A 23193-nucleotide genomic window follows, 5' to 3' on the forward strand; every position below is an offset into this window, starting at 1 on the left:
CCCGATCCCATTTCATATTTCTCGTTACCGGCATGCAACCCGCTCTCATTTCATATAACTTGTTGCAGGCGTGCAACCCGCTCCCATTTCATATATCTTGTTACATGCGTACAACCCGCTCTCATTTCATATATATCTCATTGCAGGCGTGCAACCTGCTCCCATTTACAATTCAACATCAGTCATAAAAGGATCCCGGTAAGGGAACAAGAGTATAACAACAACATCCGGACAAGGGAGAGAATATCATAAATAATAACATCCCGGCAAGGGAGACAATATCATAATCAAAATCATCCCAGCAAGGGAGACAATATCATAATCAAAAATATCCCGTCAAGGGAGACAATTTCATAAACAATAGCATCCCGGCAATGGAACCAACAATGATAATCATCATATTATGCATGAATAAATCACAACGGAGTCACAACATTTACAATACTAGACTCATGGGCATGCTTGATACCGACGTATAGATACTCGTCACCATGCCTATATGTCATACTCCACAATTAACACATACTCCCTCCGTTTTAATTTATGTGAACCCATTTGACTGGGCACGAAGTTTAAGAAAAGAGAGAAGACTTTTGATCCTGTGGTGTAAAATGAGGCATATATATTTTGTGTGGCTATAAATCATTGTATAAAGGTAAATTATTTCCAAATAAGGAAAGGGGTCATTCTTTTTGGCACGGACTAAAAAGGAAACACGTTCACATAAATTGAAACGGAGGGAGTAGCAATTAAGGCACAACTCCTAATCCCTCAAGCTAAGGTTAGACTAAACACTTACCTCAAACTTCCACGACCAACTCAAGCCTCAAACACCATTTTTTTCTTTAGAATTCGCCTCCAAATTACTTGTATCTACCCCAAATTAATTTAACAACATCAATAAATGCTAAAGAATTCATACCCAATGCTTAATTATAGGTTTTCTATCATTTTCTCCAACAAGTCAAAAATCGACCCCGGGCCCGCTTGGTCGAAACTCGAGGTTCGGATCAAAACCTGATCACCCATTCACCCACGAGCCCAAATATGCAATTAGTTTCGAAATCCGACCCCAAAACAAGGTCTAAATTCCAATTATTCAAAAAGCCCTAACTCTACCCAAATTCCTAATTTCTATCATAAAACCCCTAGATTTTTGGATGAAAATTGATGAAATGCAATGGAAAATCGAAAGAAAAAAGTTTAGAATAATATACCAATGCTTTGGGGAAGAACTTATTCTTTGAAAATCGCCTCAATACTCTCTAGTTTTGAAAATATGAAGTTATGGATTCAATCCTGATTTGCTGCTGTTTTTAATTCACTAGACAGGCCTTCTTCGGGTTCGTGAAGGGCCTATCTCGTTCGCGAAGGGTCAGACCCAGTTGCCTTCGCGTTCGCGTTTAGTGGCTCGCGTTCGCGAAGCTTTAGCTCCTCAAGCCATCGCGTTTGCAGTCCAGTGGCCACATTCGCGTAGAACAAGAATCCCTTTCCCCTTGTCCCAGCCAAAAGGCCTTCGCGTTCGCGATAGCTGGTCCTTCCACGAACACGAAGAACAAAATCCAGAATACCAGAAACTGAAACCTGCAACTTTTCTAAGTGCAAAAACATCCCGAAACCTATACAAAATTGACCCGAGCCCTTGGGGCTCCAAACCAAACATACATACTAATTCAAAAACATCATATGGACTTACTCGTGCGATCAAATCGCCAAATTAACATCTTTAACCACGAATTTAGCATCAAAATGAAACAACAATCTCAAGAACACTTAAGTTTCAAATTTCACAACCGAGGGTCCGATTCATGTCCTTTCAAGTCCGTTTCTTACAAAATTTTACAGGCTCAATATAAACACCATATAAACTTGTACCGAGATCCAGAACAAAGATACGAAGCCCGATACCATTAATTTCAAATACATTTTCAAAAACTCTTAAAATTTCAGTTAAACAATTTTCTTCAAAAATTTATTTCTCTGGCTTGGGACCTCGGAATTCAATTCCGGGCATACGCCCAAGTCCCATATTTTCCTACGGACCCTTTGGGACCGTCAAATCACGGGTTCGGATCCGTTTACCCAAAATGTTGACCGAAGTCAACTTAAATAAATTTTAAAGGCCAAATTAACATTTTCATAAAATTTTCACATAAAAGCAATCCGGTTAAACGCCCGGATCGCGCACGCAAATCGAGGTAAGGAAAAGGAGGTTTCTAAGGGATCGGAACATAGAATTTACTTGCAAATCAAGTGATGACATTTTGGGTCATCACAATAATGGTATAGATTTCCATTTGCTTTGATTTGAGGCTTAAATATTGTGGAAGGTTTTGGGCCAAAGTAGTGAAATTTCTGATCTTATTATGTGATTGTTACTGATATGGTGTGATCGGGTTGCACGCCGCAACAGGAGAAATAAGGGTGATATATTGAAGAGGAATAAGGGTGAAATGTGATTGTCTGGTGGGATCGGGTTGCGCGCCGTAACATGAGTAATAAGGGTGGATTGGTGGGATCGAGTTACACACTGCAACATGAGGAATAAGAGTGATGCATTGAGGAGCAATAAGGATGGACTGGTGGGATCAGGTTGCACGCCACAAGAGGAGTAATAAGGGTGAATGTTCATACTGTTTCTGATGATATGGTGGGATCGGGATACTCGCGTATCATTTTGTTATTTATGTATTCTTCCTTTACTATGATGTTATTCTATAGCGTTGTAACTCTCTTAAGGATTGGTTATAGCTGAGTACTGGCAGGATAATTGAGTTCCGTATTTATTTTTGCTGCAAGTTACTATTCCAGTTCGTTCCGTACTTTCTTTTGCTTTATTATACACTATATGCAGGTTATATTGTAAATGTCTCGTTGTAGCCTCGTCACCACCTCGTTGAGGTTAGGCTCGACACTTACCAGTACATGGGGTCGGTTGTACTGATACTGCACTCTGCACTTTTTGTGCAGATTTTGGAGCTGGTTGTCGTTGATCGAGAGGTCAGTTGGAGGCATTTATCTAGGAGACCCAAGGTAGTCTTACAGGCGTCCGCAGGCCCTGGCGTCCCCTCCTATGTTTCTACATTCCTATTTTATCTTCTTTCGAGACAGATGTACTTTTCTTTCTAACTAATACTTGCAGATATTCTTAGTATGTTCTTGGATTGTGACACTAGTTTCTGGGTGATAACAGTTTTGGTATTGTTAATAGTATATAGATAACCGGTTTATTATGTACTTCCGCATTTATTTCAGTTTGATTTAGTTTTGTTAATTTTAACTACAAAATGCAAAGGAAAAAGGTGAATAGAACTCTAACGTTGGCTTGCCTAGCGAGTGCGATGTTAGGCAACATCACGGTCCCGACGGTTGGAAATTCGGGTCGTGACACTGACCAATAGAAGCATGAGGTTATATAAGGGTTTGTTGCGTTTTACACCCGTAACGTACGTTATTTTTTTTATAATTTATACCATGTCTTATATTTTTAACAGTTTGCGCCCTAATATACTTATTTCCTTGCAAAACTCTAATAATTCATATTTTTTATATTACTCATGAGGGAGAAATAGGGAAAATCAATTTAAAAAAATAACCATGTGATTTAAATTGAGAAAACTTTAACTCTATAAAAATTGAGAGTGGTTCACCTAGAAATCAACCGGTCAAAATTGAGAATAAGAATGAAGATGTTGATATTTAGTAGACGTTTGGACATAAGATTTGTAAAATTTCAAAAAATAGTGAACTGAAAATAATATTTGAAATTTAGAGTTGTGTTTGGACATAAATTTCAGTTTGGGTTATTTTTGAAATTTTTGTGAGTAACTTGAGCAAAATTTTGAAAATCTGCTTTTTGGAATTTTTCAAATTTACGAAAATTTTCAAAATGCATCTTCAAGTGAAAGTTGAAAATTTTATGAACAAACGCTAATTTCGAAAAAAGTAAATTTTTTTTTTAAGAAGGAAAAAAATCTTTTATGTCCAAATGGGCTCTTAGTTTGAATATGGGGAAATCCAGATATTAACTATAAGAATGATATAGAATAAGACGCTTTTGTACCTTTTGACTGAAAACTTGAAGAATATTACACAAAAAGTTAAAGAGATGAGGATAGTAGAGGAGTGTTAAAGAAAAGTACTTACTACACCTAGTGTTTGTATCAAATCATATTAATTTACTATGGTTATATCATAAATTAAGGTAAGAATATATATTATATACCATAGTTTAAGGATAAATGTGTATATAAAAATATGTGTCGTATATTTATTAGACTGGTGTAAATGTCAATTACGAATAAGTTTTCATGAGTACATAAAATATCGAAAAAATGACATTGTATAACTGATCTCAAAATAATAGCTTAAAAGTATAAATTTGTGTGTGTGTGTGCGTGTATATATATATATATATATATATATATAAGTGTTTCACCTCTTTTTTGAATCATTAGATTCCGAGTCCTAAAACTTGAGATACATTGTTTCTTGAAATCGATCTACAAACCACGTTTTCGTTTCAAGATCTTGATCCTAGTCGATTGGTTCTTTGTTAACTCGAAGAATCACATCAGCGCCTACGAGTCAAAATAGGAGAATTTTGTTACATATAAAAAGCGACAAGGGTCCCCGTTGCATAAAGCAAAATGAAAAAGGGAAAAAAAAAACACAACAACGGCAGAGAAGAAGCAGCGAAACAAAAAAGAGAAGAAAACAGAAGCAATAGCAGCAGCAGAAAGGAGAAGAAGAATAAAAAGAACTTTTATTTCCTCTTTTGAACGATAGTTAACATACAATTCCCATTGGTCCATGGGAATGCCTTCTGGAGCATTCTTGATGATATCTTCTTTACTCAACAATGGATCTTTAGTCTCATGCAATAGTTTAAGCCTAAGTTCCTTCCACTATTTGTTAAGTGCATTATTAATTCATCCTTTAAACTTTTGCTAATCACTCGTAAAGAAAAATCGACACTTCATACAAATAATGTATTTTAGTTTACTGCTGACAGAACTATAACATACAAACTAAGGAAAAGAATTAAAAGGCATTACCATTACGAAATCATTAAAAGCATGGTCCACAAAAGGTTTAGGTAGGGATGCCCAACTTTCGAAGCCAATAGGAAAGTATCGAGGATTTGTAGTATGCTGCCCCAAAAATCCTACAAGAAGGCCGGCCGATTTTCCAATTGGTTGAGCAAACTCATCACATTCTACAATTATACGCGATCCATTCTCTAAGTTATGGACATCCTGAATCTTCATCCTAATAGATTTTATCACTTGATGTTCATCTGCAACAAAATAAAGATCATATAAAAATATTAATCAAGGAAAAAAAATTATTTTTAATTTATATGGACCTATAACATCGACAACCCAATCACGAGGCTCCGAGTCATCTGTAACTCGCCTACGTCTAGTTGGTTGTGAAGAGAACTCATCAGATGATGAAGATGTAATAACATTCTGCGAAGAGACTCCATCAGATGATGAAGATGGAATGACATTCTATGACGAGCACTACAAAAAAAGGCTAAATTTGCGGAGGTTTTATTTACATATTGCGGCGGTCAGAAACCTCTACAATATGTTGTTACAGCGGTTTCCAAATCCCCCGTAATAATGTTCGCTGCAATTAATTTGCGGGGGTTTTTTGGGAGACCGTCGTTATCATAGATCGGCGGATATTTAGCATTGGTCTAACCTCCGCAATTCGATAGTTTGACTTTGTAAGAACACACGTATAAAAAATTAGCGGCAGTCAAAACCCCTACAATATTTTTATTTAACCCCCGCAACTTTTTACACAATATTATTATACATTAAATTGCGGCAATTATAATCTCCGCTATTCGTTGAATTTTTTTTTGGACAATTGTTATACCTATATAACTGATCCGATTTCAATTATGTTAATATAATGAAGCATCATCAGATTAGATTGCTTACTAGAATCAAGTAACATCAATATATTAATAAACCATCAAATACAATAAAGTAAATTATTATTAGTCTAAAAAACATGCTTTAAACACAACTACCCCATCCATTAAACAAAAAACATCATTATTATAGTTAGTCTTAAAACTAACTTTAAACAGAACATCTACTCCAACTATTATGGACAAAAGATCTACGATGACCATTCAATCGAGTATGATACATTGGCAAGCAACTTCAATGGTTGTCGCTAGGATTACTTCCACCAGATGATCATCTTACATCCATAGATGAAATGGATCCGCTAGCCGCATCACTTGGCTAAAAAAAAAATCAAAATAAATAAAATATAATTAACAAAAAATACCTTAACAATATCCTAATTAATAATCACTTAGCTTCAATGAAGTATCAGTAACTTCTATGATCTGAATACATAGTAAGTTTATGACCAAAGCCATCACTTTGACTCTTTATCAAACTCTCTCGGCTTCTTCCAATATCCCATAATTCATTGTAGTTTCTACTGGCCCAAATTACTATAATTCTCAGTTTTCCAAAATAGTTAATAATGGCTGTGGAACTAATGATGGATTACAGAAACACTAGGAATTGTACCTTCGTGACCAAATTGGAAGAAAAAGCAGTTGTACAAGAAGTTGCTTCTGGTCTAGAAAGTGCTGAGAAACTCATCAGATTGTTATCTTAGACTCAGTCTCAACAAATACATCACCAAAAACAGGGATATTTAGAGATAAATAAGTCCCCTATGGAAATTGAAATGGTGGCTGATGCTGCTGTTACAAAGTTCAAGAAGGTAATTTCACTTCTAGATCGAAACAGAACTGGACATGCTAGATTTAGAAGAGCACATGCGGCTTCTTCTCCTTCTCAAATTTCTACCAAAGATTTTGTTGATACTAAAGAATAATGACTACAAGTTTAGTTTGCAATTTTAATACATTTCAGTTTTTCAGTACTTACACATTTGATATTATTCATAGAAAACATATGTATGTATATCACAGACAATTCAAGGAAGCAAATTAAGTTAGCAATAGAACCTTATAAAAACTTAGCTTTTGTAGTCACATAATAATAATAATAATAAGAAGAAGAAGAAGAAGACGAAGAGGAAGAGGAAGAAGAAGAAGAAGGTCTACAACTTGGTTTGCTCCAGTGAGCTTTTCTCCGGTAAATATCAATGGTTGTTTAGATTATCAACAGTTATTCTATTTTCTCTCATACCAGGAAAGACTTCCCAAGTGCGTCTTCTTCCTTTTCATCTATATATAGATATATATATATATATATATATATATATATATATATATATATATAAAAGGTGACTTGGCACCTCTCTTTGATCAAGAAACCTATTTATCTTTTTTAGACTTTTCTCCCTATTTTTCTCTCATTTTATAAGATTAAAAGCACTCAATTTAAGGCCATCTATGATGCGTTGCACCTTTCAATTAAAAGCCATCTGCATTCCATTCTATGAAACAGTTCAATAATTAAAGGAACGATGCAGTACCCAATTAAAAAGGATGGCATTCCATTACGTAAAATGGTGCATCTCAATTAAGATCGTCATTACGCAGTTAAAGGGGCTGTCATTCTATTGGACGAAATTGTGTATATTACTTAATTAAAGGAGATTAAATTCATTTGATATAAAAAGGTGTAACTCTTCCTTCCATTTCTCTCATATTATAAATTGAATGAAAACAAAATTCCTCCAAACTATATTAGGCCATGTTAATGGTGAAGTGGGGTTAATAGGTCACAGATTCACAATATTCGCATACTGTTCATCTTACCACCCCATTTTTCACCCTATTTTCTTCTTCGTACTTTCTTTGTATATTTTGCCGATATTTACTTGTGGACAATGCATAAACTCTAAACAAGAAGTAGGGCATGTCAATGTCATCATGCTTCATTTTCTGAAATTATCACCACTTATATGGTTATTAAAATTAGCTGACATACCTTCCTTCTTTGTATGTAGCTTTTGGAAGAAGTTACACACATATGCTGATATGCCCATCGAAATCACAAAGCGTATATAAGGCGAATGTTTTCTCTTTCACTTTGAAAAATGGTTAGTTTATATACATCGTTACAAAGTTGTAACGACCCGGCCGATCGTTTCATGAGTTACCGCTTTGTTTCCCCCGTTTCTATTTTTTATTGCATTGTTCAGCTGTATTTTGTGTTACCGGGTTGGTTGGCTCGGATTCAGAAGGTTTTGGAAAGGTTTGAGATACTTAGTCTCTTTTGAGGAAGCTTAAGTTGGAAAAGTCAATCGGATGTTGACTTACGTGTTAAAGGGCTCAGATGTGAGTTCTGATGGCTCGGATAGCTTCGGAAGGTGATTTGGGACTTAGGAGTGTGATCGAAATGTGTTTTGGAGGTCCGGGGTAGATTTAGGCTTGAATTGGCGAAATTAGAATTTGGCATTTTCCGGTTGATAGGTGAGATTTTGATATAGGGGTCTGAATGGAATTTCGGGAGTTGCAGTAGGTCCGTCGTGTCATTTGGGATGTGTGTGAAAAATTTCAGGTCATTCGGACGTGGTTTGGTAGACTTTATGATCAAAAGCGTAATTCAGAAAATTTTGGAATCATAGGCTTGAATCCGATGTGTTTTGATTGATTCGATGTTATTTGAGGTATTTTGAAGATTGGTATAAGTTTGGATAGTGGTATAGGTTTTGTTTGTGCTTTTGGTTGAGGTCCCGGAAGCCTCAGGGTGATTTCGCATGATTGACGGAAAAGTTGGAGTTGAGTTTGGAAGTTGAAGCATTCTTATTGCTGTCATAACCGCACCTGCGGCAGGGAGGCCGCAGGTGCGATGCCCGCAGAAGCGGAAGGCAGCCACAGATACGGCCAAGTTGAAGGTTAGTTGGAACCGCAGAAGCGATCGAGGAGGCGCACCTGCGGTGGCGCAGGTACGATATTTCAACTGCAGATGCGGAAATGGCCAATTAAGTGGAAACCGCAGATGCGGTGGTCTAGACCGCAGAAGCGGGACTTAAGGAGCGAGATCTAGACCGCAGGTGCAAAAAGCTTGGGCCAGAGGTATAAAAGGATTCTTTCGCGATTTTTGAGTTGTTCTTCACCATTTCAGGTCGGTTTTGGAGCTTTTTGGGAGATTTTGAAGAGGGATTCAAGGGATAACGTCTGGAGGTAAGATTTTTTAACCTAATAATTGATCCTAAGGCATTATTTCACTGACTTAGCCTAAGATTAATGAAAATTAAGGGTTAAAAATTGGGGATTAGGGCTTGGTATTGGAGACCTTGACTTGATGATTTGAGAGATCATTTGTGGTCGGATTTTGGGACTTTTGATATGTATGAACTCGTGGGAAGATAAAGAATCTATTGATTTAAATTTTATTGAATTCTGAGACATGGGCCCGGGGTCGGGTTTTGGTTAATTTCGGGATTTATATTGTAAATTTATTATTTTCGCATGAGCTTCGTTCCCTTAGCATATTTTGACATCGTTATTCTGATTTTGAGAGCATACCAGTATATATAGCACGACAATGTTGATGTCATTTTTAAATTAAAAAAATATAGCGTTAGAGATTTGATTTCTTTCTTTTCGTGAAAAATGGCTTATCACAAAAGATGATATCGGGTGCGGCACCCACAAAGATAAAATATCAGTAGGTATCTATTGTATTTATGTTATTTCACTTTTTTCTCACGAAGTAATGCTCAGAAAGTGTTTGTGTTTGTGCATATGCATAAATCCATTTTTGATCAAACTTCTTGGAACTTTTAGTACAATTTAATTAACCAATTATGAGTATATATATATATATATATATATATTTGTATATGTAAATACCATTTGCATGTATAGATGTAATACGTCGTTCAAGAATTACTATGTGATTTAAAATTTGAATGAGGGATTAAAGGTTAATCTAGGATTTAATGGCTTCAAGATTTAAGGTTCGTTAGCATTGAACCCACTGTATTTTTAAAAATTATATATTTAAACGTACAATTTTAGTAAATTTTTATACGGAACTTTATGTTACGCGTCAAAAGTATTGGGTTCACAAAAAATTGGTATAGCAATGCGCATCAGCTTCTGTGGAGGATGTATATGTGATTGGGTTATCATAATATACTTATAAAAGAAGCTCTTGATGCGTCTAATTGAGAGTATATTATGATCAATAAACTCTTAACAATATTTGGTCAAATAAAGCCTATGTCATCCTCGTATGCTGTGCTTGAAAATCTTTATTTTCTTATGCCCTTTTCTGGCTTATATTGGCATATTGTTTTTCGCTGTCGGGATCTTAATGGCGCCTAACTCTTAGAATGCTAGGCAAGCCAACAAATAATAGGAGTTGAGAGTGAAGCACCCTTGAAAAGAAATTGAATGAAATAATATGATTTTTCAAATCAAAGTCATGAATATTAGATAAATAATTAAATGACTATTATGATTTTTCAAATTAAAGTCCTAAATATTAGGCAAATAATTGAAATAGTTATTTTTAATATTAGAAAAATAATTTGCCAGTTTAATGCCTTTAGTGAATAGGAATGCATTTAGTAAAAAATAAAGAAGGAAGCCTATTGTTGTCTCCTCTATATAATACGATTCTAGTGAACATGGCAGGGATCCTCATCCAACCTCCGAGAACACAACTTCTGAGCATACTTGTGGAGCAGAAATGGTTGTATCAGAACAGGCTTTAGCATTTGTTTTCTTTTTTATTCTGGTTTTTGCGTTTTTATGCTTTCTGAGCAATCTACCCTAGGAAAATCTTTCTCGTGCAATTACCCATCAAGTGCTTCCCCTCACCCCCACCCCCACCCCCTCCTTTTTTTTTTGTTTTTTTACTTTGGCACATACTAGGAAATTCAGTCTATATATTGTAATTTCATCAGTTGTAAAGCAATTTCTTGACTCTTTACTGATAAGTCATGTATTTTCATGAGCTATAAATTAAACAAGTTGCCTATTCTTTAAGAAAGTTCTGATGTTCATCATGAATATATATGTTTTTCTCATCAGTTTACAATTTTTGCTTATATACCATGTTTCTTTTTCTTTTCTTGGTTTTTGCTTTCCTGGTTCAGGCAATTATAAGAATGTTATATAAGCGAATTCACTTAATTTGCGCATAATGTTATATACCATGTTTCTTAGGAGCAAGATTAGTACCCAATCTTGTACTCCACACATACCATATAAAATTCATATTTGAGTCATTGTTCATTGCTGCTTCTATGACCAAAATTTGGTCTGATTTAAAACTCCCATATCTCTGCTGCCACGTTATATATCCTCCAATCAAAGGTGGCAACTAAGGTCATTAGTTGTTGTAACATCCTCTGGAATCACTAAAAGAAAACACTTATATTTCGTCTTAAGAATGGGAAAAAACAGATGCCAGCAGTAGCAGGCTTTATGGAAGGAACAGAAGGTGACTGGAAAAGATTTGTTGGATTACCACCACCTTTGTTGAATGTGTCAACATACCTGCCAAAAGAAGGAAGAGAAGCCAGTCAAGTTTCCCTGTTGAAACCTTTGAAAGAATTCCTTCTGCATCATTTTCAGCGATAAGGATTAATTCTTATGTTTTCAAATAAGCATGTCAACTCAATTTGATCATGGCGCTACCATAACTAATAGACAGAAGAAACAAATGCTCGATAGTGTCTTTTGGATCAATGTCTTATCAGGTGGATGTATATTGCACTAAAAATGTTAGTTTGATGCATAGGGCTTAAGGCAAATGTGCCCTTTATTCACTCTCTTATTTATATATACAGCCCCTTATTCATTCCATTCCACAAGTTATACTCCATATTAACAAAAGTTCTCTGTTTTACTGTTGTTTATCAATGGCTGAAGTGTACGGAGTTTCTTTCTACAGTGATCAAATAGAAGTTACTGTAACGAAGAATGCAATTGTTGTTAATGACTGGATTTTGCATACTTATCATACTCATAGGCGAAGACTGCACAAACTCCTTATTGGTCTTGATATCGAGTGGCTCCCTTATTTCAATCCAAAAGACAAACAACCAGTTGCTCTTCTCCAACTTTGTGTAGGCCGACGTTGCCTTCTTTTTCAACTCCTACACAAAGATTCCATGCCCGGAGACCTCGCACAATTTCTGAGTAACCCAAATTTCACATTCGTTGGTGTCGGGGTTGAGGGAGATGCTGAGAAGTTGATGTGTGATCACGGGCTTTTTGTGGCGAATACTGTGGATTTGAACCGACTTGCATTGTTGTATTATGGAGAATATGTGTATGGAAAGATGGGGTTGAAGAGAATGGCAAAAGCAGTACTTGGGAAAGTAAGGGAAAAGCCAGAGAATGTTACTTTGAGTAAGAGGGATGCTGAGAATTTGAGCTATGAACAAGTTGAATATGGTGCTATTGATGCTTTTGTGTCGTTTGAGATTGGAAAGAAATTGTTTAATGAAATGGCAGAGAGAGAGAAGGAATTGAATTGCCATTTTCAGCCACTGAATTGCCACTATGCGCCACGGCAGCTGTTACAAGAGACACAAGGGATGTTTCAAAATCTTGCACTGTTTTGAATCTAAAATAATACACACTAGAAAAGGTACACTAGTAAATTTTGTACAAGGATGTTCTCAAGACTTGCGAAGACATTGGCAACATTTTTTTATTTTTTATTTTCGGTCAAGTAGTTTATACTAAATGTAATATGTATTGATTTTGATATTACAGATGGTAACATAAATTTTGAGTTCAAACTAGCTTTATGTTCTTTTCCCTTTTACTTCACAAACGTCTTTACAATCACTCTCAAGGCATCACATAAGTTAAAAGAAACTAATATGCAACTAGAAAGCTAACTAATATGCAGTGTCTCAATTCATTTATACATTGAATATCAGAAAGAAAGATCAACATATTTTCTTAAGCTGCTACAGTTCTCTTCTGTAGAGATATAACATACTTCAATTCAAAATTTATCAAATGAGAGTTCCTTTCCTCAATAAATGAACAAATCAACTGTACAATGTTATCTCAGGCCACTTTCCTTGTGTTATAACAAGTCTCTGAAATGACAGGTGTTAGAAGTACAAAAAGAAAAAAGAACAAGAAATAAAAACCTATACCTACAGGTAAACAGCTAAATAAGCTATTGCTTTCAACATACAACTGATCTTACAAAAAGTAGGTAAATAAAAAGAGAGGAGAAAAAGGTATATTGAGGGTGTGAGAAAGGGGGGAGAGGAAAGGGTTTCCAGCTTCCTCGATCACACTTCACTGCTTACCAATAAAAGTGAAGAGATTTTGAGCAGGATACCACGAAGACGAGCAAAACTTAGTATATACATCTTATTGTGTCACAGGTCTACTTCATGAAGGTCATCACCAAAACTGCCATTAGTATCACTAGGCATGAATGATGACGGAGGCATACTCAATCTACTGCCTGGTGGTTTTACTTCAGATTTATTAGGGGAGGAAGCATCAGGAAAGCTTCCACTCCATGATGCAGTTCGCCGGGAGTAAGCTGATAGAGAGCCAGTGCCAGCTCCTTTATTTGAGAGGTTGTCCATGCTTGCAAATCTTTGCATAGGCGCACTTGATGTTGGTGCATGAAACTGGAACGATCCATTAACAGTAGTGACTGAATCATTCTCGCTATTACTTGAAGTTTCTTGCTCATTGGAAGTACTGTTCCCCGTCTCTTCAACAGGAGACATTGGGGTGGGAACAAAAAACTTGGCATTGCCAGCAGTAGCAGGCATTATGGAAGGAACAGAAGGTGATTGGAAAAGATTTGTTGGATTACCACCACCTTTGTTGAATGTGTCAACATACCTGCCAAAAGAAGGAAGAGAAGCCAGTCAAGTTTCCCTGTTGAAACCTTTGAAAGAATTCCTTCTGCATCATTTTCAGTGATAAGGATTAATTATTATGTTTTCAAATAAGCATGTCAACTCAATTTGATCATGGTGCCACCATAACTAATAGACAGAAGAAACAAATGCTCGATAGTGCCTTTTGGATCAATGTCTTATCAGGTGATGTATACTACACTAAAAATGTTAGTTTGATGCATAGGACTTATCAAGTATATTCTTAACAATTAAACATCCTATTTCAGAATCAGACCAAGAAAACAAACAAGAGCTGTTGTGCCTAAGCCACCAAAGGTCCAAACATATCATCCAAAGATAATTAATAAGCCAATATCACTTGCCTTGACCGGACACCCACACGACTACGAGCCGAGAATTGGTTGGAGGTAGGCGGAAGAGGTGGGATTCCCGAACCATTATCAGCAGAAGTTGGACTCTTCATTTCCGGAAATCCATTGTTGCATATAGAACTTTCACTTTTTAATACATTCTTCAAGTTATAATCTGGTGCTCCATTCTGGAAAACTGCAGTGGTTGGTGGAGGTGCAAAGGCCGGTTCCTCAGCAGGAAGTTCAGCCCCTTCCTCTACCCATCTTTTAAGTTTTTCATCATAATAAAATTTATTCGTTTCACCCAATTTTGCCTGCAAGGAATCAAGACAAATGGAAACAAGTATCGACATCAAACTTTATGAAGACCACAATCTAGAAAATGACAGTGGAGAAAAATAAATAATCTACCTGGCGGCCTTGACGAGGTTTGAGGACTAATCCAACAGTTTTCTGGAGAAGCTGGGAGCCAAAGCTAAAGCGACGAAAGCGTGATGTCCCTCCAGCTCCCGATGCATTGCTTCCTGTGTTACTTGAGCTTGCTTCCTTTGACGAGTCAACGTGATCCTACACAAATACATAACAAACTATCTTTTCAAACCAGATTAGATAGATCCAGTCAAATGTAATATTTACAGAGAAACAGGATAAGACACCTGTCTTGGAGTTCTCCCAATGTCAGGCTCTGAAACACTTCTACTGTGCATTGACATTCTACCGCTATCTGCTGCCCATTCACTTATTGGCTCCATAGATGCTGAGGGCATCAGTGATGACATTGCCATTGTTGACTGACTACTTGAAACTCTAGACCCCGCAAACTGATGATGTTGTTCATTCCCTTGTAAACTGCCACTTGTTGGCATTGGTGGTGGTAAGCCCCCAACAACACGATGAGCCGTGCTATCAAAAAGGTTAAGCAATTTACCAACCAATTTTCCAGGAGCCAAATTTGTGGAGAACCCTCCCTGAATGTGCAGAAAGTTCCACCATAAGCAACTCTGAGATAATCATTCAACATAGATGAGAGGATAAAGAGGTACCTGTTGGTGAGTTTTAATCCTTTCCTCAAGAGATGACACTAACTGTCTCAATGTTTCCGTCTCAGGGGTTCGGCCAGTTTTAAGTGATTTCGACAATGCTTGACAGTACCTAAAATTAAAAATGTTAAGCAACTAGTTGAAAGGATTTCAAAGAACTCTGCTGAACATAAAACTAGGATACATACTTTAATGCGTCTGATATCCTCCCAACTTCAGCTAACATGTGTGCATACAGAAGTTTATATGGTTGAAAAGGAAGGAGAATAAATTGAGAATTCCCCAGCACCTTCGAGTATTCATAAATCTCAGTCCTCTGTCCATACAAATATTTGATCAGTCAAGCGACAAACCCGTGTTAGCCAAGTAGCACATACAGTTATATGAGTGCATATGCTAGCTGTGGCACAAGATGTTTCACATTTCATCGTATGACTAGAAAATGCACAAAAAATAGAGTCAGCAGCACCTGAATAGCCTCAGGACTAGCATAAGTTCGGGGAAATTTCAAGTGATCCGCACCCACAAGACACAATCTCGCTGTATCTAAATATGGTTCAAAGTTTGCTTCGGCCACTAGATAGCAAATGTGTGCAGCAACAATCTAGATCATTGTTTTTTGAAAAGGAAAATATATGTAAGAAGCAGACAATAAAGTTAAGGTGGAAGGTAATCCACTGAAGAGAGTAATATAAGAAAAAGCAAGGCATAAGGCTTACATCACTCCTCTCTCTCCACAAACAATCACCAAGATGAATAAGCACCAGTTCGTCATCCTTCGTTCTGTTTGCAGTGATCACAGCCAAATTCTCTTCCCAGTCATCCAGCATGACATTAGCACCAAACTAGCATAAAGAGAAGAAATCAAAATAAGGTAATAATCCAGACAAAGTGTTAACCTTAGATCTTCAACAAGCAATAAACTAGGGAAGGAAACAGCAGAAAGTAAATTCCCCCAGAAACGGGAAAACAAGAGAAAGTGATGCACTTACTATCTACGGCGTCACGTAATAAACGACCAAAAGCAATATGCCAAGACATAAAAAGATGAACTTCAAACAACATTCACAAACAATCATAATGGTTAAGGGTGACTATTGAATCCTATGTGGGCATCATTAAGGTTCTGCACATCTGACAGAACAACGCCCCCCACCTAACTTATCATCACAGTCCTGCATATCTGACGGAACAGTGCCCACACCAAACCCCTTTTTTTGGGGCCAACTTGCGTGCACCTCGACTATTCCACCGGGTACCTACTACCTCCCAGAACAGGAATCAAGTAACTTTACGCACCAAGGCTTAGGCAGATGGGACGAGATTACCCATTGTTTTTTTGTCTCTATGCTCTGCTAGGATTTGAACCCTAGTGCCCACACCTAAAATCCCCAACCAAAAAAAGTCCTTGGACTTCAAAAGTGCAGGCGTTATTGAAATTCCAAATATCAAAATACACATAGCTACGTTCCATTTTCAGTTTTTTCCCACTATTAACCTTTACGTAGACACTAAAATGTCTTCTGAACTTTTTTCAAAACTTTAATAGCCAAAGAATAATTATGACACTATGTTTATAAATGCACTGCATGTTATAGTAACGATATACTCTATTAGAGTGAAGAACTCCTTTAATTGCTCCATTCCAGGGGCTTAGGCAAATCATAAAGAACGAGATCAAAGGGAAAAGGCAGCAAATAAGCTAATGAACAACTGGTTGTAACAAGTTATGAAAACAAAACCTGTGTAGGCTGCTGAGCCACATTTACAGCAGGCATGCCACTTTGAACTGTAGAATCTACAGTAAAGACATCAGCCGGTTGACCTGCAATTAATAGGCATAGTGTCCGCAAAGGAGACCCTGCTACTAACTGTCGAAGTGCCATTTGCTTCACCGTTTCTCCATAGAACTACAATTACCCATGAAGTCAAAGTATATTACTAGAAAGATACACACACACATATAGAGAGAGAGGGATAAGGGTAGTCGCTAAAGGCCCACTGAGAACCAGACAAACCTGTTCACCAAGTTGTGCAGCGAGAACAAGAGCTGGCCCCCACAACTGACCCTCTTGTGCAACTTGTAATGCTTCTTTCTTTCTTCCAGAAACTAGAAGAATTTGAACCTCAGCAGCAGTAGCCTAAAGCACGTACTGAAAACAGTTGGCTGATCTAGCAAATAATTAAAATAGCAACTGAAGAACAGAAAGTATAAAAGAACTACCCGCATCTGTCCTTCAGAAGGCAATTGCTGCAAGCACTGGGAAACAGCGCCATATTGATTGAATTGCATCCCATTCCTCTTCACAGATGCAAACAATTTTGCTACCGCTGTTTCTGGAGCATCGCTTTCCTGTTAAAATGGAAGAACCAAGTTAGAAACTGCTACTGAGTTTGTTGATTTTGGTGAAAATACAATTAGACAGGAGCTATTTTACATGCTATCAGGCTAGATGGTTTTCCAAGTTGAAAATTTTAAAAGACATTAAAAAAAAGGAAAATGTTCCTTCATATACTTTGTTTTGACGAGATTAAAATGGAATGAGAAAAAGCAGGTTTAGCAAACTTCGCCAATTTTAACCAAGTATTGAAGAACATATGTAAATTTCATCAAAACTACAACAAGCTAGTTCACAACTTCAATACTGTTTCCTAGTTAGTATAAGCTATTACACTGCTATGGGCTATGGAGTTAATTTCTAACAAAAGATTTCTTCAAATGACAATGGCATGTTCTTCTGCAGTGAAAATCATCAAAGAGAACACAAGATAAAGAAAAAGAAACACTTCTTCCCAAAGTCCTCCAGCCACTCTTTGAGCAGCCGCTCTTTGAGATAAAGAGTGATATAGACAATGGAGACAAAGTAATCAAGACTTTTCAGTTTCTTCTCTCTTCGTTAGCTCTCTGTGCTATTTTACGAGGCATAGTTTAGCTGGACACGGAGTTTAAGAAACAAAAGAAAGACTTTTGAAACTTGTGGTCGAAAACAAACCATAAACATTTGTGTGGCTATATATCATCTCATTAAGGGTGAAATGGATAAGCTTAAAGTCAAATGGCTTCTAAAGATAGAAAGGGGTCATTCCTTCTCAAATATAGAAAGGGGCCATTCTTTTTGTAACAACTTAAAAAGGAAAGTGTGCCACATAAATGAACAGAGGGGAGTAGTGCCATTGCTACCGCTATTATTTTTTTATTTAATTAGCAATCAACATCCATTACTGGATTTTTCTTTCTTGTTTCCTACCTAATGTTTTCATCATTTAGGGAAGAGAAGCCAGTCGAATTCCTCGAACTTGGGGGAGGTGCACCCAGCCCATAGTTGATCAAGTAAAAATCAAAATATAGAGAAAGATTTATCTAGAAAGCCAAAGGTTATGTTAGATGCAAAACATGTAAAAAGAAGCATGAGAAACTATCTAGTAAGTATGTGCTGATACCATAAGTTCTCAAATTGAATGAACTTTGACCACTAAAGGCAACCAAGTATTTCAGTTGACAAAGATGACATTTTATTCTGTAAACCCAACTAAAGCAACTCCAGATTAGATGGGATATCAAGGGCATTAAAAGTGAAAGGAGTTAGAACTAAGATATGCCTATTTAGGTAACAAAAATGAAAAATGATAAGCAATGGAATAAAACTTAACTTAGTTGGACCAGAGCTCAATTTCAACAGACAGTTCGTTTTGACAGGTTGAAACAAATAGTCAATAACTAAATACAGGCATGTTATTCCAACAAATTTTCAAACTTTACCTTTAACACAGCCTCAGTACCAAAAGGAGAACGAAGTTTCCCATAATACTGACATGCTATTTTTAGCAATGACAGAAGCAACCTCAAAACTTCGCCTTTCCTGTAATCCATGTCAGGAGATTCAGAGTTTGCAATCCTCTCATCAATCCATTTATTAAACTCCTTGGTACTGGGACTTCCACCAACTAGTGGACCAGGGAATAATTGCCGGCACAGAGTTCGGGTATACTCACATGCCCCCATCGCAAGGCTTGAAGTGTCAACTCTCTCAGAGACAACATCCATCAAGTTGAGTACAGATATTGAACCTCCTACAGGATTCTTTACCCACCATGCAAAAATACTTTCAATAATTAGTAAGAGTACTGCACCGCAAAATATTGAGAAAAGACAAAATAAAGAAACAATGATACAAACCTGACTTCCAAAAGATTGGTTTCCAAAGGAACTATTATCTTTCATCACAATCAGTTTTCCACCAAAACCAAAAGTGACTAAAGCATGTGGTGGACGGCCAGCAGATGACCTTCCTGCAGCAAGAGCATGAGAAAACTGCTGGCTGCTCTGAAATGCTTGCTGGGAATAATTGGCTGTGGTTTGACTCCCGTAATAATCACTAGAGGCATGCTTTTGCTCATGTTGCTGAAGTGTTGGCTGACTAAGTTGCTGACCAAAACCCCCACCAGAGAAAAAGCCTTGGTTACCTTGACTTTGAATTGCTTTTGCATTGTATGGAACTGTTCCCTCATAATGATTAGACATTTGCCTATTAACATCGCTGCTTGTAGAAAATTCTTGGTTGTAGTGATTCTCTAATTGCTGGCTCCCCCTATACTCTGATACATGGTAACTCTTTGCAACATTTTCATTTTGCGACAAATTTGAGCTATTCTGATTGTAATTACCAAAAGAGCCGGACCAGTTGTAATCTCCTCCTCCACTGCTAAACCCTTGGAATCCACTATTCTCTTTGTGCCCGTAATTCCTTTGATCATCATTGTGAGAGAAAGTCTGCTGCGAAGCCAAACCAGTCTGATCCAGCTGGCCCTCACCTTGAACAGTCGATTGAGCAGACGATGTGTAGCTCTCTAGAGAGCGCCATTCAAGCGCAATCGTATCGTAATACCAACCAGGGTACTGAGGATCAAAAACCATATGCGATGGATACCCATTGTTGATTTGTGAGGCCTGATTCCAGTCAGTCGTGAAACCACCTGCATCACTAGCCAGTGACACCTGATTCCAGTCAGTCACAACCCCGCCATTGTCAATCGTCTGTGAAGCCTGATTCCAGTTTTCCACGTTCTCAGTAGCATTGCTTAGCTGGGAAACCTGATTCCAATTAGTGACACTCTCAGTCGTAACACTCTCGGCCGCATTACCAGAAACAGACTGAGCAGCTTGCTGTAGGTACGAGACCTTCGGTGTTCCATCAGAAACTGCCCAATCAGAAACCAAATTAGAATCAGTACTCCCTTGTGCATTAGCACCTGAATCAATACTATCAACCTGATACCACTGCCCGGTGTTTGCATCATACTTCCATCCCGGATAAAGATCTTCCCAGTATTGACTACTGTTTAGATCATGTCCATCTGCAACTTGTCCTGTGGTAGCATCATAGCCGTAACCATCTTGACCCTGTGTTAACGAACTGCTAGTATTATCCAAATACGACGTTTCATGAACTTGTTTCGTGTCATGAACTTGATCGGCTGGCACAACAGTTGACCTCTTATTCACATTCTCCTCAACATTTCCAATTACATCACCATCATTAGTATCCCCCAATTCACTGAAAAAGTCCATGTATGATCCAAACCCAGAATTATCGCCATTCGTAACTGGATCAGCATGAAACGCACTCCATCCAACCTCCTTCACACCCGAGTTTCCTGATCCACCGGTGTGATTCTCCATCTTATCAGCCGTTACCTCAGTCTCCATATTACCATTGCTCGACTCGAGTAAACCATCCGACCCCCCAGAAGCCAATGACACTAAAGAACCACTACTCTTCTTCTCTCCATTCCCCTCAACAATTAACGCTGTTTTAGCATTGCAATTAACACCTTTATCACTGCTTATAGTATCAACTCCACTATTGCCATCATCACTGATACTGAGATTAGCAAAGGCTTTAACCTCATCAGATCCATTCCCATCGACGTAGACCTGGCTCGCGTCCAAGCCCAATCCTGGTTCTGCTGACGATGTAGTTGCCTGAAAACCACTACTCTTCTCCCTTATATTATCAGCTCTAGTACTGGTATCATCACTGATACTGAGATTAGAAAATGCTTTAACCTCATCAGAGTCAATCCCATGGACGTACACCGGGCTCGAGCTCATGCCCAAGCCCGGGCCCGGTGTAGTTACATTAAAACCAACATCATCGTCATCATCATTGACCAATTTATCGAAGAAATCCTCATCCGTCTGATCCTCCAGTAGAAATGGAGGATTCGAAGCCATCAATTTTACTCAATAAAAAATCCTAACCCTAACAAAATTGGCTTACAAAATTCTCTAAATTCAACTTCAAAATCGAGCTAACAAGTATCAGATCCGACCTCAAAACTTCAATTATTTACGAAAAAACACTACCCGGAAAGATCTAGGGTTTTCATTTAATCTCAACAACCTCAAAAATCACCAAAATCAAACCCAAAAAAACACCGAAAATTGTGAAATTGTGGAAATTGCCGACTCAATTCAAAGGATTAGAGTGATAAAACAAGAGAAAATTCATGTATGAAGTAATTAATTAACTTACAGATCGAAGAAGAAACAATTGTCTGAGCAAATCTGACGGATATATATACGTGTGTGCGTCTGCGTTTTATGTGTGTATTGTTTGTTGTTCTACATAGAAACAGAGAGAAAGCAAGCCCTCATTTTCGCACGTTGGTCTCAACTCTTTAAATATTTATACGTAATTATATTTCGACTTATAGTATATGTTAGCATTTTATTTTCTCCGACTCGATTAATTCATATTTGTACTGCGCAACGCTTATTAAAGAAAAAATGCTCGTTATAAAAATGTTCATACTTAGGGCCCGAACATAAAATCTATTAAGGATAAATAAATTATATTCATCACACTACAACCTGTAACATAGTTTCTCATCTTGTCCCTAATTACATGTTCTTATAAGGATTCTCATTATTTTCTATTTTACGTAGCATTATGGAAATTTGACAAAATTAAATTATGTCTATGTTATGACTTTTTCTCGATCATTTTTACACATTTTTATTTGTAATACCTTTAACCTATTATTTTACAAAAAAGTAAATTTTATTTTGGTAAAGCCGTACAACACTTTGACTTATATGATCTGAGTCGCATTAATATTTTTGGAACCTACTTAAAAAATTCTCTCTTTAATAAATTTTGTATTCAATTAACTCATATCATATAACTGAAACAAAGTTGTCAATAGGTGAATTATATGTAAAATTTATATTCACTGCGATAAAAATATGGGTTAGGATGAATTTAGGCGGGATATGGTAATAAAATAAAAGTAATCTTACGTGGATAAAAAACTGTTTGCAAAATTTGCCGCCAGCCAGCAGTAAGTAAGGAGTATCAAAAAAGGACGGGTAAGTATTTGACTTAGCTTGTTGCAACATAATAATAATAATAATAATAATAATAATAATAATAATAATAATAATATTATATTATATTATAAGTGTGAAGCCCTTGAAGTAAAAGGTGAAAGACCAAAATAGCCATCAAAAGTTTGAACGACTATTTTGCCCTTTGACAAGCATTATTTCAAGAAGTTTTTTTGTATAAAATGTAAATAGACATTCCAAGTTATCTTTTTTATATTTTTTTAATTTCCTCTCATATGTACAATTAATGCTCTTTTAATTTGAAGGGGACGTTGAGAAGACAAAAGTTGTTGTAGACCGTCTGAAGAATTTAAAGAGTTGTAGAGAATAATTAGTAGCCTGATTCATTTGAAAAACTCTCAATAAAGGATGAGAGTAATCTACTAATTAAATGTCTATACATTATGAAAAATCTGGATACAAATGACTTATTCAAGCTCTGGAATTCTGAGAGCTTTTATCTATAGTTAACAGTTTGGAGTGCTTATTCATCTGTATATTTTATCATATGTTTTACTATATTCTTATTACCTTTCTTTCATTTAATTTCCTTTAAGTTCTTGCATAAAGTTTAAGTTACAATTCCACA

General features: G+C 36.8%; 2 protein-coding genes across 2 annotated transcripts; one reads left to right on the forward strand and one right to left on the reverse strand.

The window, feature by feature from the left end:
- Positions 1–11835: 11835 nt before the first annotated feature.
- On the forward strand, positions 11836–12543 carry LOC104238790 (uncharacterized). The gene has a single exon (XM_009793266.2). It carries the CDS (start codon positions 11836–11838, stop codon positions 12541–12543), a length of 708 nt encoding a protein of 235 aa, XP_009791568.1.
- Positions 12544–12941: 398 nt separating this feature from the next.
- On the reverse strand, positions 12942–21895 carry LOC104238783 (protein transport protein SEC16B homolog). Its single transcript, XM_009793257.2, has 13 exons — positions 19392–21895; positions 18975–19295; positions 17439–17567; positions 17233–17355; positions 16957–17124; positions 15934–16059; positions 15684–15818; positions 15403–15530; positions 15218–15326; positions 14831–15142; positions 14586–14741; positions 14187–14488; positions 12942–13804 (listed from the first exon to the last, which is right to left on the reverse strand). Exons 1-13 carry the CDS (start codon positions 21447–21449, stop codon positions 13324–13326), a joined length of 4548 nt encoding a protein of 1515 aa, XP_009791559.1. The 5' UTR covers positions 21450–21895; the 3' UTR covers positions 12942–13323.
- Between the last annotated feature and the right edge of the window lie 1298 nt (positions 21896–23193).

This window comes from Nicotiana sylvestris, chromosome 12 (assembly GCF_000393655.2).
Source record: "Nicotiana sylvestris chromosome 12, ASM39365v2, whole genome shotgun sequence".
In the NCBI taxonomy this organism is placed as follows: domain Eukaryota; kingdom Viridiplantae; phylum Streptophyta; class Magnoliopsida; order Solanales; family Solanaceae; genus Nicotiana; species Nicotiana sylvestris.

Bases quoted from the DNA above. Each gene is read 5' to 3' on its own strand.
- LOC104238783 (XM_009793257.2), bottom strand. From the start codon at position 21,449: ATGGCTTCGAATCCTCCATTTCTACTGGAGGATCAGACGGATGAGGAT. The intron at 17,125-17,232 runs GTTTGTCTGGTT...GGGTAATTGTAG, and splicing joins CTGCACAACTTGGTGAACAG to TTCTATGGAGAAACGGTGAA. The intron at 13,805-14,186 runs GCAAGTGATATT...TTCTTTTGGCAG, and splicing joins CGTGTGGGTGTCCGGTCAAG to GTATGTTGACACATTCAACA.
- LOC104238790 (XM_009793266.2), top strand. From the start codon at position 11,836: ATGGCTGAAGTGTACGGAGTTTCTTTCTACAGTGATCAAATAGAAGTT.